This window comes from Trachurus trachurus, assembly GCF_905171665.1.
Source record: "Trachurus trachurus genome assembly, chromosome: 5".
Classification (NCBI taxonomy): domain Eukaryota; kingdom Metazoa; phylum Chordata; class Actinopteri; order Carangiformes; family Carangidae; genus Trachurus; species Trachurus trachurus.
In genome coordinates this window covers 29,625,468-29,641,793 of record NC_139896.1, presented here as the reverse complement: position 1 = coordinate 29,641,793, position 16,326 = coordinate 29,625,468, and the positions used below count along the sequence as shown (strand labels likewise).

The 16,326-nt window shown below is 41.5% G+C and overlaps 2 protein-coding genes across 2 annotated transcripts; one reads left to right on the top strand and one right to left on the bottom strand.

The window, feature by feature from the left end:
* The first annotated feature begins 857 nt into the window (after positions 1-857).
* Positions 858-12,569, top strand: edem1 (ER degradation enhancer, mannosidase alpha-like 1). Its single transcript, XM_083971177.1, has 12 exons — positions 858-1,458; positions 3,290-3,362; positions 3,830-3,933; positions 4,911-5,082; positions 6,578-6,761; positions 6,880-7,054; positions 7,537-7,657; positions 7,756-7,926; positions 8,016-8,089; positions 8,441-8,537; positions 10,041-10,226; positions 10,329-12,569. Exons 1-12 carry the CDS (start codon positions 989-991, stop codon positions 10,416-10,418), a joined length of 1,917 nt encoding a protein of 638 aa, XP_083827303.1. The 5' UTR covers positions 858-988; the 3' UTR covers positions 10,419-12,569.
* A 1,086-nt stretch (positions 12,570-13,655) lies between these two features.
* Positions 13,656-16,326, bottom strand: gnat1 (guanine nucleotide binding protein (G protein), alpha transducing activity polypeptide 1; the record flags this gene model as incomplete). Its single annotated transcript, XM_083971634.1, has 8 exons — positions 13,656-13,846; positions 13,925-14,078; positions 14,187-14,316; positions 14,402-14,530; positions 14,625-14,782; positions 14,873-15,014; positions 15,104-15,146; positions 16,221-16,326. 8 exons carry the CDS (start codon positions 16,324-16,326, stop codon positions 13,656-13,658), a joined length of 1,053 nt encoding a protein of 350 aa, XP_083827760.1.

Below are 16,326 nucleotides of genomic sequence, written 5' to 3'. Positions count from 1 at the left end.
ACATTTTCAAGGTCCTGGTCGAGCTGGACTCGAAAGATTTTTCCTGAAGACATTTTTTTTTAACCGTAAATGTCTCTCTGTCGTTCACTCACTTTGGTTTATGTAATTTAATTCAATAACTTGTGTATGCTTGTGTAGTAACCACCTGTAGTAGCCTAACCACCTGCAAAACTGGGTTGCACCAGTGTCAACAGTAGAAGAATTTAGCAGGTTATTTTGCTGTGTTCTTCCGTTCAATCCAAACTTTGTTTCAATTAAGGTTTAGATTTTCTATAAAATGTTTGTTTTTTTTTTAGCTGAGGAATAATGTAAATATCAAGCCAACATAATTATTATGAGTACTGGTACTGAATACAGGAACCCCAGGAAGAATAGTCCTTACCAAGGTGAGGACTAATGGGGATCCATAATAAACTAAACTAAAACTAAACAGTAGGCTAATGGTCTTGAAATTGGTCTCGCATTGGCATTGACTAGGTCGTGTAAACTTGTTCAACCACATATAAATCCCTGGTGTCCTTTTTCATATGTTATTTCAATAGACATTCTCTCGTCCTGAATAGATGTAGGCTATCTCTTAAATCTTCCAGCCCCTTGTGTCCAGTGATACAGTATCTACCTACCTCTGAACCTGAGCCCTGAACCGATAATCTCTTCACGCTTGTGTCTATTTTCTATTGGCGCAGAAGTTAAATTCAGACACGTCAGGATTGCCACGAGACGCAATGGTGACTGGCAGCTCTGCAGCCAATCAGCGGGCGAGTCTGCCTCACTCTCCGAGTGACGACACAAGGGAATGACCAATCACAGCTCGGGATCTGGGAGGGGCTGGTTTTGTTGACAGGAAGCGTGTGAAGTGGAATCACTACGCCTCTGTGAGTGTTTGTAGTTTAGCCTGACAACCAGAGGATTCCTCCTTCGTCCGTCTCCCCTGTTGGCGTGTGTGGACTTAAAAAATTATGCGTTGTAACAACGAACCGGGGCAAAGATGCAATGGAGGTCAATAGTAGTTGGTCTAGTCGTACTGAGACTGTCCCTCAGCTGTGTGCTGTGGCTAGCCTTCGGTTTGGGACATAACGTTAGCTGGGGGTTCAACTTCCACCTCAGTTTCAATTTGCACAAACTGGACTTGTTGTTCAGGGACGAGAAAGGGACCGACCCGGGCGGTAACTCGTGGTCCCAACGGATACACGGACACCAATATGACGAGACGGCGACCACCTGTTCAAAGGCTGACGAGGAGTCACCCAAGAGATCCTACCTGAGCTTCTTCGACAGCAACAAGGACGAGTACGTCCGGAGGTACAGCTCCTTCCCCAACGCGCTCAAAGCGAAAATGAAGGGCATGGCCAAAGAAATGTTCTACTTCGGATATGACAATTACATGAAATACGCTTTTCCCGAGGACGAGCTGAATCCCATTGACTGTGCAGGGAGGGGACCAGACGTACTGAACCCGTGAGTCATTCAAAGCCCCGTACGCGCCGCTGGACTAACCATTTACATGTTAACTGTCCCGTTCAGATCGCGCTGTTTGTGTTCACTTTGTAATCAAATTAGCTGGTAGTGTAATCCTGCTGCTCTCAGTGCTGCTGAGCAGGTTGTCCTCACACACCTGACCAGGGTCCAGGTACATAGGCCTACAACTTGTTGGCCCATTTGATCACATTAAGTAACTGTTTAAATCAGGATAGTGAGACATCATTTTAATATCTAATATAAAAAATAAGAAGGGCTGCATCCAATCCACAGGGACATGTTCTTCTACAATTACAATGAGTTTAACTAACAGTCCAAAACTCAGAGATAACCGTATTAACTCTTCACAGCTGACAGGTCAAAAACTGATAAATTAAAATTAAACTGTTGCATTTTCTGCTGAAAAAATCTTTAAATTACTTGATGAGCAATCTTTTTTTTTTACTCATCTTAAGCAGTATGATAACACGAACATGTTGACATTTCAACACATGAGTGTCATTAGTACATTTTAGAGATGACCTCACAGCACCTATGGGTCTGACCACGCCCATTTTTGAATTTGGTTCCTGTAAAGTTTCATTCCTGCATCTTGTATTTCCACCTTTTCTTTGTCACATGTCACAAAATATTTTAAGGTATTTGGTCAATACAAGTAAAAGTAGTATATTAAGTTCTGCATAGATGTTTGTTTGCTGTTTTATTTCTATTATTCATTTCTATTATTTTGATTACTAACAATCTATCAAATAATATTGCCATATTTAATTGTTAATGGATTTAATCAGATCTCATCAACATAAATATGTTTGTTGTTATTTCTTCAGAAAATTAACAGAATGTCAAAAAATCCCTTTTGAAAAGACAAAAAATAAAGTAGGAGTGTCTGTGATAATCCCCCAAAGTCCAGCAGTTGCATAAACTGTCTTCATATCCAAATGAATTGAAATACTGTTCTGGTTTTTCAGTTTCTCTGTGGCAGTTTTGCAGCGTTGGCTTCAGTGTGCATTTGTATAGTTCTCACATCCATGCACTTTATTCACTTCTGCAGAATATAGAAACTGAAATGCACGATAGAAATAATGAGCACTCTGACTGATTTGGGTGTGTCATCTAATGGCTATCTTCGACAATCAGGCATAACTGTTTTCTTGTTAGTTAGCACTAATACAATCACTGTGGGGTTAGGTGAGGTTAAGGTACATTATGCCACCCAGACCTTATGTCTCTATCTCCATGTCTGATATCAGCCTCTCTAGAGCCTCTCTCTATTTTTTCTGCCACCTAAATACAGTCGATTGCACTGGATTTCTTCTGAGGCAAAAAAAAATGTCAGTCTTCTCTTCTCATAATGGGGGACAGAGCTAGATATATACAGACAGACTGCAAACCTTGGTGGCTTGAAACCCATGTCCTCAGCAGAGAAAGGGATGCATGAGCGCTCCAGATCAAAATAACGATGTGTGTCCGTCTATTGCTTTTTGATTTGTGGTGGTAAATTTCTTACTGTTGCCTAACAGTTTTAACTAGTGGAGAAAATAATGTCAGATACTGAAGTGACTAGTCAATGTAAAAATAGAGAACAACCAGGCTTTGATGATTGTTTTAATACTCTCACAAACCCTGATTTATTCACGGTATAAGACATCATGGGAAGAATGTAAATGGAAAAAGAAAAAGAATCACATTTACAATTGTTCTGAAATTCTGACTCATCTGCTTGTATAAGATTTTAACCTCATATCGGTTTACTTTTTTCTTCACACTTATGTACAGTAACACTGTATCGGTTTCACTGCTTTCATTTCAGGTCAAACATCAACATAAATGACGTGTTGGGAAACTACTCCCTTACACTGATTGATACCTTAGACACTCTGTTGGTAAGTTACACTCACTTACTGCGTCTTTTCAGTTTGCTACTGATTTTTATTACTAGTGGCATTTGGCGCATGTAAACCTTTTCATTTTCAACCATGAGTGTGTTTTGCAGAAGTGCTTTGGCCTACATTCACACACACGGTGGTCTAGTGGTTAACATTTCTTCTGTAGTAACTTGTGGGTTTCCTGCCACCGTCAGACCTCCTCTGACACTGAGTCAGGTGGAGCAGATCTTCTACACTGCCTGTCAGTGCTGTCAGCACCAGAGGCCTCCTATCCTTCACCTCTCCACACTCACAAGCTACATGCTTAGGAAAATGAAGCCCCTCAAAAATCTTTGTACATAAACATATTCTGTCATTTATTATCACACTGAAAACCTGTAGTTCTGATCTGTAATGATGGTGACAGACATGATGATGCAGCTTGTACGTAAACAGTGGTTACATAACGTGGTGTTTCTCTGCAGGTGCTGGGCAATGTGACAGAATTCCAGAGAGCCGTCAAGCTGGTTATAGATACTGTATCTTTTGACAAGGACTCAACTGTGCAAGTTTTTGAGGCAAACATCAGGTAAAAAATATTGCTGCTTTTTTCATTCAGTGGCTTCTGTGGTTTTCTGGGGATCCACTGATAAACATGCTTTTAATGAACAGTTTTTGATTTGTAGATATTTAATATACATCTCTGTCCCAGGAATTCAGAACGTTGAATACACAAAACCTGCATCATTCTCTGTAATAACCCTCACAACCATAGATATATACACGTAGATGCCGCATTCGGGCTTGTCAGGCAACACGGCCGCCACCTTGGGTCGGGGTTTCTGACCATGGACATACGGTATACGTCTGACAAGCAGTCAGACCCTTGTAGAACAAATTTCAGTGTATGCATGTGGGTGTGTGTCTGAGTATAGAAGTGTATGTTTAATATAAAAATATATATATATATACATTTTTGTTGTTGTTGTATCATAAATATATATCTGACATTTATAATAAACCAAACGGCTTGAAAATCGGTTGAATATTCAGTGAGTTATGGCGATTTTAATGGTTATAGACCTCTGCCTCTGTTAATGCAGTAAGTAGACAGGGCCCCGACCCAAGATGGCGGCCGCGTTGACGTATCGTTCCAATGGACAGCAGCGTCAGAGGCGGCATCTATGTGTATATATTTATGCTCACAACTGGTTCCAGGGTACAAACAGTCATTTATCTTTGGTCCTTCACTGAATTTGTCCAGGTTAAATTGACAGATGACTGCTCTCACTTTCTGAATATACTCAATTAACTTAATAAACACTGTGAACAAACTTGCTTCAAATACACAAATATTTAGAGAAGTAAGACAAACATTAATTTCCCACCCAATCTGATCAAGTTTAGTTTTATTGGGAAGGTATGATTTAACAAAATCAGGTAATAACAAAGTAAAACTTTAGTGATTTCTAAAGTAATTTTGATATGTTTAATTTGAAGTCTGAAATGATATTAATGGAAAAATCCAAACCTGCCTCTAGTATAATATTGTATTTTTCTCTGAAGGATTTTGGGAAGCCTTATCTCAGCTCACATCCTGCTGACTGACCCAAAGCATCCGTTTGGCAAGGTGGGCTTTGAAGGTTACGATAATGAGCTGCTTCACTTGGCTCATGACTTGGCTGTCCGCCTACTGCCGGCCTTCGAGAACACCAGCACAGGCATTCCTTACCCCAGGGTGAGTCACGCTGTTGCGGGTCACAGTTACATTTTACAAGGTAACAGCTACTGTATGCACTAGATAGAACATTTTTGTGTGATTGTGTGATTCAGTTCAGTAGTTGATAAACTGCACGTGCACTTAGAGTTACAGTAAACTGTCCTTGACTCTGGTAATGTGGAAGTTATTTATCAGCATTCCTGCTCATTATCTCAACTTCACTCCTGGGAGTTTAAATCTATGACGCCTGACATCACCAACAGTCGACCAGGGGAGGATTCTCCCAAGTTGTTGCTCTCTCTAGGATAAGATACTGGCTTGTTTTCAGCTTTGGGCTCTTACTATGATCATTGTTCTTTGTATGAGTCCTGAGTCCATTTACAAATCTTAGATTTGAATAAATCCAACAGACAGGCAAGAGTCTTTATCTTTTTAAAGATTTCCATCAATCAATCAATCAGGCTTTATTTGTATAGCACTCTTCATGCCCACGGCAGCTCAAAGTGCTTCACATGATAAAAACAAGGAACATAGGGGACACATATTGGGAAACACACATACATTCACATATACATACGCATTCACACAAGAGTTTTACAACATTAGAATTTAGAGGCATTGAGGAAACGCTATCTTACACTCAGTCGTTTGCAATTGAAGTAAAATAGATCAGTGTACGGATAAAATAGAATAAGAATGAATGATAATATAGAATAAAAAAGATAATAATAATAATTAATGAAATTAAATTAAATAGGTAAAGTACAATAGATAAATATGTATAATGTGTAGATAGATCAAGGGGATAGAGGTAATTTAGACAATAAATAGTTTTATAACGATAAACATAATAAGATTCAGTTAAAGCAGAAGTGAGTGATCCGGTCGTTTTCGCTAATGCTGCGTTCCAGGCAGGCTTTTGAAATCGTAAATTACAGCTTCAAGTCACAATTTACGACTTTGTAGCGTTCCAGGCAACCCACTCGTGTTTTTCCGACCTGTTTTACCGGTGAAAGTCACTATAACGGCCACTCGTAACTTCCGACCCGTGAAATCGTACCAGTACGTCTTTTTGTACAGTCTATGTACCAGATCGAACTGGTACGACTTCACAGGTCGGAAAAAAACGAGTTTCCTTGAACGCACCATAACAGTCCTCGTCCCTACGTCGCCACATTCACGGCGTTCCTTGGCTGCACACACAGCCCTGCATGCCGTTCTCTCTCCTCATTGGATAAAAACTGTAGGATACGATAAATGTTTTCTCCTCGACTCAGAGCAGAGCAGAGGGACTGACAGACCCGTGTTTCGGTCCAAACACTCTATGTAAGTGATTGCTGTCGGAAGATATAACTATTTAAGACTTATATTAACACAAATATATCACTTACTTCTGCTTTAAGATTCAGTTATCCATTCCATTCAGTTTTCCGTAATACTACACACATGAGCCAACGGTTATAATAGTGGATACTGTGGTTCTCTGCCTTACTCATCTCTATCTTACATGCAGGTGAACCTGAAGACCGGGGTCCCGCCTGACAGCATCAACGAGACTTGTACTGCAGGAGCTGGGTCCCTATTGGTGGAGTTTGGCATTTTGAGCCGCTTGATTGGTGACTCCACGTTTGAATGGGTGGCCAGGCGAGCTGTTAAAGCTCTGTGGAACCTGAGGAGCAATGAAACCGGTCTGTTAGGTATGTACAGCTGTAGCTCCGTGAAACATTTGTTGGTTGATTTCCTCCTTGCTTGATAACGACTGCAGTGTGTAAATGTGGCGCGTGCCTCTATGAACTTGCGATTTCTGTTTTTTAGGGAATGTAGTCAATATCCAGACCGGCCAGTGGGTTGGAAAGCAGAGTGGTCTTGGAGCCGGGATGGATTCTTTCTACGAGTATTTGCTCAAATCATACATCCTTTTTGGCGAGAAGGAGGACTACAGGATGTTTCAAGCTGCTTATGAGAGCATCCAGAACCACCTGAGGAGAGGGTGAGACTCAATTCAATTCAGTTTAATTCAAATCAATTCAATTTTATTGTCACTTCCATGAAAACCTTGTTATACATGGGAGCAAAAAGCCGTTCTCCCTACGTCATATTGCTGGACACGCATAAAAGGAGACACATTTAGGACAAGACAATAATTCTAAAAAAGGAGAAAAAGGAAAGAAAAATAAAATAAATAAAAATAGAGTGACTGATGAGACAGGAGGAGTCTGACCAGTTCCCAGTATCATTTTTTTCAAGTGAAGAATGTGGAAAGCTGAACTTTGAGGCTTGTGGCTGAACTCTTCAGCATAACTCTCCCTTGAGCAAGGCACATTGCCATCCCATCTATTCTTATTGAGCTGGGAAGCTCAGACGAATGATTTTGCGGTTGCCTTTTTGTAATCAAATATGGAAAATGAAGACATGTTTTACTAAAAAAATAAAACAGATCTATTTTTCACCCTGTCTGCTTCTGTGTTTCAGGAGAGAGTCCTGTAATGAAGGAGAGGGCGACCCGCCTCTCTATGTCAATGTGAACATGTTCAGTGGGGAGATCATGAACACCTGGATCGACTCTCTCCAGGCCTTCTTCCCTGGGCTGCAGGTCAGATTATTGCACTTCCGGCTCTGTGTAAAGTAACATGTAAAAAAAAAACTGTGTTGCGTTCAACTGAAGTCAGACTCTACTGTTGTGTGTCCTAGGTGCTGAATGGTGATGTGGATAATGCAATTTGCCTGCACGCCTTCTACTATGCCATCTGGAAGCGCTTCGGGGCTCTGCCAGAGAGATACAACTGGCAGCTGCAGGCGCCTGACGTGCTCTTCTACCCCCTGAGACCAGAGCTGGTGGAGTCCACCTATCTGCTGTACCAGGTAACAACACGGAGACACACAACTGATGCTGCTGGTCTGTGAATTCTTTTTATTCACAATTTTTTTTTTTTTTTTCCCTCTTTCCACAGGCGACCAAAAATCCTTTCTACTTGCATGTTGGAATGGATATTCTTCAGAGCCTTGAGAAAAATGCCAAAGTCAGGTGTGGATCATTTTATACATATTTTTATACATACATGTATCTATCAACGCTTTGACGTATGTTTTTTTTATTGTGCAATACAAGTGACAAACATAAAGCAAACATGAAGACATGACATAGCACAAGACAAGAAAGGCAAAACACCGCAACACAGCAGCCAAAAAAAGTAGAGTTAAATAAGAGTAAATAAAAAAAACATCAGCAGCCAATTGATCAATCAATCAATTTTTCCCTGTGAGAAATAAGTAAATAATAAAAGAAAAGAAAAAAAGAAAAAAACTAACTTGATATTATATTATATCGTTATCAGCTTTGATGTGTTTAATTTGAGCTGAGCTGTGTGATTTGCAGATGTGGGTACGCCACCCTTCACCACGTCGTGGACAAATCCAAAGAGGATCGCATGGAGAGCTTCTTCCTCAGTGAGACCTGCAAATACCTTTACCTGGTCAGTCCCCACCTGAGCATGTTAGAGAAAGAGCTGTTATATCTGAATATCAGATCATGATGACTTTGACTTTTATTGTCCCCAAGGGGAAAATCTTTTCCACAGCACTGCACTTGTTTGACAAAAAAAAAAGACAACAGTTGCAACAACACATAACAACAATATTTTATTATTTATTTATTGAACAGGGAGAGTGCACATTGATGATCAGCATATCAGTTTCACCATCGATGTAAAGTAATTTTCATCTGTTGTCCCCTGGGGCAGGTTGGTACAAGTTCATTTATTGTTCTATTATCAAAATACAGCTGCAACAATTAATACAATAGAATGCAGTTCAACCATTCCAGTACTTAACGGACTTAGCAATACTTCAAACACAATAACAGCAAAAACAGCAACTTTCCATCAACCCTTACACATTGAACAGCGGGGATAGTTCAACATTTTGGCAAATTCCATTAGCCTTAACCTCAACCTAAAACTATAGGGATTATGGCAATGGGACAATTTGCCAAAATGTTGAACTATCCCTTTAAGGGTTGTAACGGCTCAGAGAATCAGACTTCTTCTAAAGTGGGCCCTCCTGCACCTAAAAGCCCTGTACCTCAGCCTGTTGGCAGTGGGGCTGGATGTTTATGGAGTGGGTGTAGGAAGCACTGATGCCACAGTAGATACTCCTTTAAAGTCCCACTCCCTCGACCCTTTTCGGTCATTTTAAAACCAGCTCATTAGCCATGCACATTAGCAATGCACCTCTGGGGGGTGGGCGGAGACTGCGCTGCTCTACACCCGCCCAGCCACCTCCTCGCACCCCACCCCCCGCTTGCTGACAGCTGGACATTGTACCATTACAGATTCAGCGTGTTTAGTGTAAAACTCCACACTGGGATTCGATCCCAGACTGGACTGTAGGCCTTGCTCACAGTGCAAGCTGCTCTACCAGGTGAGCTATACCTGTTATACCTTAACAGCTACACCGAGCTGTCAATCGTTTCACCTCTGAGCCAGATGCAGAGCGGGGCGGGAGCTTGTAGCACTAGTGCCCTCCCCTGGAGCTGTGACACGTCAGCTCCAGTCTTCCTGAAACTGCCAGTTTGCGTCTGCCATTGGTTCACATCAATTTGAAGGCAGAAAAACTCAGAAATGCAATTTTGCACTTCCTTTTCTGCTGATATGTGCTCTAACACAAGAAAAATGCCACAGGAACATGTGAAAAGCTCAAAAAACACGATTTTCACGGGAGTGGGTCTTTAACCTGTGATAACTGTATATTGCAGTGGATTCAGTGCTATATTTTCTTGGATTTCAAGTCCAGAATACACTCAGCTAATACAAATGATTGCTGCAGCTGATATTTTACATGTAGTTGAACAATAGAAAATGATGAGAAATGCACACAGCAATTCTCAGCTGTCATCAGAAAAACCTTCAGGTCTACGTTTGGCTCAGCTTTGTGCATACTGCCGTATAAATAGATCCTTTCTTCCTCTTCTGTTGCAGCTCTTCGATGAGGACAACCCACTTCACAAGTCTGACAACAAATACATCTTCACCACAGAGGGCCACATCGTGCCTATAGACAAGCGCTTCAGGGAGAAACAGTGGAACGACTTGTTTCCGTGCGAGGAGGGAGCGCTGGCGGAGAGGGAGCCGAGCAGACGTCCACCTCCGAGCAACACCAGCAACGTAAGAAGAGCACTTTGTCTCCCTACCCGACTCCTGAACTCTATGCTCGCCGCTGTTTCCGTCAGTCACCTTCTTTCCTTCCTTTTTTCTCTGGTTCTGCAGTGCAACAGGATCCCGGAGGAGCGTCGCTACACCCTGCCACTGAAGAGCGTCTACATGAGGCAGATCGATCACATGGTGGGACTTTTCTGAGCGAGACGACCACACGTGGCGAGGCGGAACATGAAGCAGCCTTCCTGAGGAGCAGACGCAGCGAGGTTAGAGGACGCCCCACCCTCGGTCAAAATGCTCATCCCGTCTGCCCCGGTGCTCAGGATCCAGACAGAACACTGACACTAAAGGAAACCTGTTGGTCACTTGCTGTATTAATTCAAAGAGTCTGGAGGTGTTTTTTTTTTTTTGCTCTGTGGTGAGCAGCACAGGGAAACAACTCTAGATCTGGGCTGCTGATAAACTGAGATTGTGGTTTTAGGATAACTGGGGTGTTTCTGTGGAGCAAAAAAGGTGCGTGTTCAGGTATGAGTGTGGATACATTGCGTGTCTGTGTTTGAAATTACAGCTAAGCTGTGAATCATAATATTGTGTTTATGGGAACAGTGCCATCTAACCACACACATGTAAACTGTATAGCCTACAAAAACTCACCTCTGAACATGATGACTAGTGCCTCTTCACACTTGATTGACTTGACTAGATCAGTGCTTTTACATAAGGGCTGCACGTTAACAGACAATAACAGGTGATGACTTATGCACACACTGTAAAACTCTGCTTCCTGCTTCTGGTTGTACCATGTTTTAGATGGTGCCTGTAGGAACTTCGCTGGTCTTTTTTGTAAGCCAGAGGTTTGTTCTCCAAAATGTTGACACATGTTGCCATGTCTCTCTCTCTCTCTCTCACTCGACACAATTCCTCTTTTTCTTGAACAGGCTTAACCGCAATGCAGCAATTTTAGAATTTAGCTTCTGTCTTTGCTTTTTGTTTTTGCACATTTGTCAAGTAAAACTCAACAGGGAGTAACGGACGACATGAACCCAAACCGTCGGGCCTGGTCGCTGTTTTCTGAAGATACAGATGAAAAGTGCTCATCATCTCTCAGGCTTCTAGTAACTCGATGTCTTACAAAAGGGCAGATTGCAGATGTGCCATGACTTTGTTTGCGTGGAGGGTTCAGGATGTCACGATGTCTCTAGCGGTTTTTAAGTGCCTTCTATGGTCTTGGTCTTTGTGGATGCTGCACAGTGCATATTAGTGTGGTTAACATTGTCATTGAGGATTTTTTTTTTTTGAAGCCACTGTTGATATTGCACAATAGGTGTCATTCCATGTGTATGTACATTTTTACACTGATTATGACCTAACGTTTTTTTTTTTTTTTTTTTTTTTTTTAGACAAAACAAGCCATACAATGTATTTTAATGTTGTTTTCCATCATTCTTCTGTAGGACGTTCTTAGTGCACAGACTCATTTGCTGTTCCTCTTTCACATAATTGCACATCATATCTAATAATTGTCATATGGTGAGAACTCAGGGTTTAAAGGACAAACAAAAAATCAATGAATGCTCTCATTAAAAAAAAAAAAAAAACTTTCTTGAAATGTTGTTGCCTACCATGTCTTAGGATAGACTTAGGTATTTATATTGCAGATGTTACATCTTGTTTATCTGAGGTTGAAGAACAACCGCACTGAACTGAAGCACAGTTGTACTGTGAGTATTCGTTAATGTTCCAAACACACACACACTTTTTTACAAAAAAGTAAAATTGTTGTCTCGTTGACTGTGACGTTTGATCCCGGTGCGGCTCGGCTGGTTCATCCTCGATGTCCGAGCCCCGGCTGCGTGGTTACATCACTTCACTGGTATCTTCTTTGGTGTTGGGAGACACCTGTTCATTTTCTCAAGTGTTGTTTAAACTTCTCCAGGCCATAACAAGGACATTTTCTATTTGGCTGATATCACACCATCCACCCCTTGTTCTGATTATGATTCTGCGTCATGTGAAATATGCAGATTTGACTTTATATCTGAGAGTTAGATGAGAAGCTGATAACACTGACGGACATCAGTCAGGGACTTTTTCCTGAAAAGGCTGTTTGCAAGCAGATTGCAAATGTTGATATGTTCATGTCTGACAAATGTTTATTTCTAAGAAAGAACATATAAATGATCGGGGCTCTCATGGGTTCGGATCAGAAGTACGTGCTAGTTTTGATTATATGATAAACTTACCGAAGGAAATCTTTTCATCTAACTCTCTGTAAGAGTGCAAATACGTGTATCTCTAAAAAAAAAAAAAAAAACACTCAAACTATTCCTTTAATCTGTATAGAATTAAACAAATTAATAAATGACAAATTATGAACCAGACATTGCTGTGTTGCTCTTTATTTGTGAAAAATGGAAAAGTACTCAGTTTTCTACAGAAGCTTTAATAGGTTAAGTTGAGGTTTACACTGGTCGATCCTGTACAGAATAGTGGGCTCGGAGGCCTGTAGCATCAATTAACCTTCAAGTCCAAGTACATCACATCTACCACTCAACAGCATCACAGATCAACATGGTATCACCACACTTCATCAACTGTCCCAGAGGAATCAGTTAAGTTATATACAACGGCCCTTTAGACTAGTGCAAAAAAAAGAAAAAAAGTTACGTTTTCTAACTTAAAAATTCAGTTAGTTACCTGCTTGAATAGTGTCTCAAAGTGCTGTGTAGTATTTCTACTGACAAGTACTTTTTAAATCTCTAACAGAGGTTGAAGTGCGTCTGCAGGTGGTGAGGCCATCTTGTTTGCTTTTTTATGTTTTTTTTGTTGTCGTTTTTTTTTTTTTTTTTTTTGCTTTTTGGCGGTAATTACTGACCAGTTACTGGAGCATAGAGAAGAATGCGTTAGCCTGACATCTATTCACATTATTGCACGTCAGAAGAAATCACTTTATGCTGACAGAAGCGTTTTTGACGGGTGTCGAACTACAGATTGCGGACCCCCCTCTCCGAAGACGAGAAAAGTTAGCTTGACTAGAATTCAACTCATCTGGAATCTGCACAGGAGTTTTTGGAGTGAAGCTAGCTGAGCTGTCTCCTGGTCTCAGTGGACCAGGAAGTCTTTGGTCAAAGCTACAACTTTTTTTTTTTAAATTTTGAACACAACAAATAAATGTTTTTTTTTTTATTTCTTTGCGTTCGCCAGTTTGAGAATGGATATTTTCGGGGGCAGTTTCTCATCTCGGGTCCTCAGCTTTCATTGAGGAGGGGGTTTGTGGAGAGCGATGGGGGCGACAACAGCTCCCTGGAAACAGAAAGACATTCACACTGGTTAGCTGGTCCAACAGTTTGAATGGTCAGTACTTTATACATCATATGGACACACACACATATATAAATATATATTAATCTCACCATCATGGGTTCCTGAGTATGGCTCTTAGAAGAGACCACAATCTTTCAGGTTTTCTTTGATGATGATGTCGGTTACGGCATCGAACACAAACTTGACGTTCTCTGTGTCTGTGGCACAGGTCATGTGAGAGTAGATTTCCTTGATGTCTCGACGCAAGTTCAGGTCCAGAAACTGCAGTTTGATGTAGTTTCCTGCGTCCTCGTAGGTGTTGGGTCCTTAAAGAGGAAATGTGATATTTAATTGGCTGTCGTGTTTTAAAATCTGCTCTGAGTGCTGTACCATCGTGACCTTACCGTCGTACTCGGGGAAGCACATGCTGAGGTGAGCTTTCTTGATCTTCTCCGTGAACACGTCCTTCTTGTTGAGGAAGAGTACGATGGAGGTGGCGGCGAAGTAGCGGTGGTTGCAGATACTGTTGAACAAGTGCAGACTCTCGTGCATTCGGTTCTGAGGGAAAAGATGGGAGCTTATTTCACCAGGTTCCTCCCCTAAAGGGTGACATGCACATTGTAAAGCATATGGAGTGTACGGTGGATCTGTTATCTGTTATCGTACCACTTCGTCGTCCTCCACCAGCACCATGTCGTAGGCGCTCAAAGCGGCGATGAAGATGATACAGGTCACACCTTCGAAGCAGTGGATCCATTTCTTCCTCTCTGACCTCTGTCCACCCACGTCGAACATTCTGCAGGGAAACAGAAGCGGGTTTTATCTCCAGGACTTTGTCACAATCCAGCGCCCTGCCTAGAAACACACCGCTGCTGACTCACCTGAAGTTCAGATCTTTGAGGCCGAACGTGGTCTCAATGATACCGGTGGTCTTCACTCTTGATCGCAGCACATCCTGCTCAGTGGGAACGTAGCCTGGTTGGACCAGTCGCTCCAAGTCGTTCAGGTAACTGAGGATGAAAATAATAACATCATTTTAAAAAGAAAACACTGATGTGAGATTGTGAAACAATTTCTAAATCTCATCTCTGGGTGTTTTCTTACTATCCAGCGGAGTCGTTGAGCTGGTACTCCGAGGCCCTGTCGAAGCACGCCTGAATGCCGGAGTCCTTCCACAGGCGCAGGATGATGTCTGACAGCTCTTTAGGCATGGTGCCCTCCTCGATGGTGTCCGCAAGGTGCATGAGTTTCCTGGCATCGTCCTGCAAAGGGGGTGGAAGCGAATGCAAGTTACAGCTACGTACTCAGTTCTGCACATACAGTAGGAGGAGGCGTGCTTCAGCCGTCGTTACCTGCTGATCGCTGTGGCCGTAGTTGATATTGAGTGTGGTCATGGCCTTCACAATGGCCATGATTGACTGCAGGGTGTTGCTGTTGATGATGGTGATGAACTCCAAGCACTCTTCAAGGGTGTAACCATCTTTGTGGATAATTCTGTGGAGAGCACACAGCATTACTACGTCGTTTACACTCAGCTCGATGAGAAAACAGACAATTATTTGGTGAAAAGTCAAAGTTCTTACTTCATCTGTTTGACGATTGTGCTCTTGCCTGATTCACCAGCACCTACAGTAAAGAAAAATCTTTGTAGTTACATCAGATATAAAAAACAAAACAAAAAAAAAACATTCCCAGCTACTCTTCAAAATCTTTCAAGGATTCTTGGGAAAGAGAAACTTCCTCTCAAACTTTTGCTTTCATTTTTTTATGCTTCATTAATTGAGTACGAGAGAGGATTTCTGTTAATTACACGTGACTGCCTGGCTTTCATCAGTCAGTAACACCTCTAATCTTGTCCAAAGCTGATGTCAGGGAACATTTTCAGTCTCTGACCTACATTATCACAATGATATGAAGCTGAGTTTGATACAATATTTCTAACAAGCTGATGGCTTTTTCAGAACAGCATATATACTGGGCTTTACAACACACTGTAAGCTTGTATTTGGCAGTAAACACATTTTTGTTCAACAGAACTGACTAGTCAGGAAATATAAAAAATAAAATCACCTTAATTTGCTAATTTTGTCCGCATACAAACAACATGTGTACAGTTTGCTTACAATGTATATTGCATATTGCTTTAATGTTGCACATAATAGCGATTGGCCTTTCTGTAATTCTGGATTGGGCGGTAGGGTGTCTGTGTCCTTCAGGGTTAAGCCCTTTGTGTTGGAGGACTTGTTTCAGGATTAACGAGGGATTGGGCTGAGTGATTATTAAAATGTCTCAGCAGTTCAATGACACAGGTTATTAAGCCTTAACTTGTACTTGTATATATTGTGTGTCTGCATCACAACTAACTGCAAAATACTTGCATTAAAAAAAAAAAAAACTTATTAGACAAATCCATCACATTACTCATAACTCCATTCACAACAGCTAGATACTGAGTATTTAGAAGTATGGTAAATAAAAATAGAGACAAAGTGACAAATAATTAGTACAAAGAAAGGTTTGTCTTGTCAACCTCAATATTTTAAAACAGTAATGCCACGCTTACTGTACCAACTAGCTCTTATTCCGAAAATAATAAGTAGCCTTATTCCCACAGTGGGGACCTATGAGGCCCTTAAAATATGTGTGACCACATGCTGAGGTTTTGCCGTTGAGCCATTGAGCCAGCCTGACTGTCGTTACCTAGCAGCAGCAGTTTGACAGTTCTTGCATCCTTGTCGGCATCGTCCTTCAGCTTCCTCTCCAGCTCTCTGGAGTGCTTCTCCTCGGCGCTCGCTCCAGCCCCCAT

What these genes read in the sequence shown, in the direction of transcription:
- edem1 (XM_083971177.1), top strand. Translation starts at nt 989, where the DNA reads ATGCAATGGAGGTCAATAGTAGTTGGTCTAGTCGTACTGAGACTGTCC. An exon ending in CAATGAAACCGGTCTGTTAG is followed by an intron (nt 6,762 to 6,879) that starts GTATGTACAGCT and finishes TCTGTTTTTTAG; the next exon opens with GGAATGTAGTCAATATCCAG. An exon ending in CCTGCAAATACCTTTACCTG is followed by an intron (nt 8,538 to 10,040) that starts GTCAGTCCCCAC and finishes CTTCTGTTGCAG; the next exon opens with CTCTTCGATGAGGACAACCC.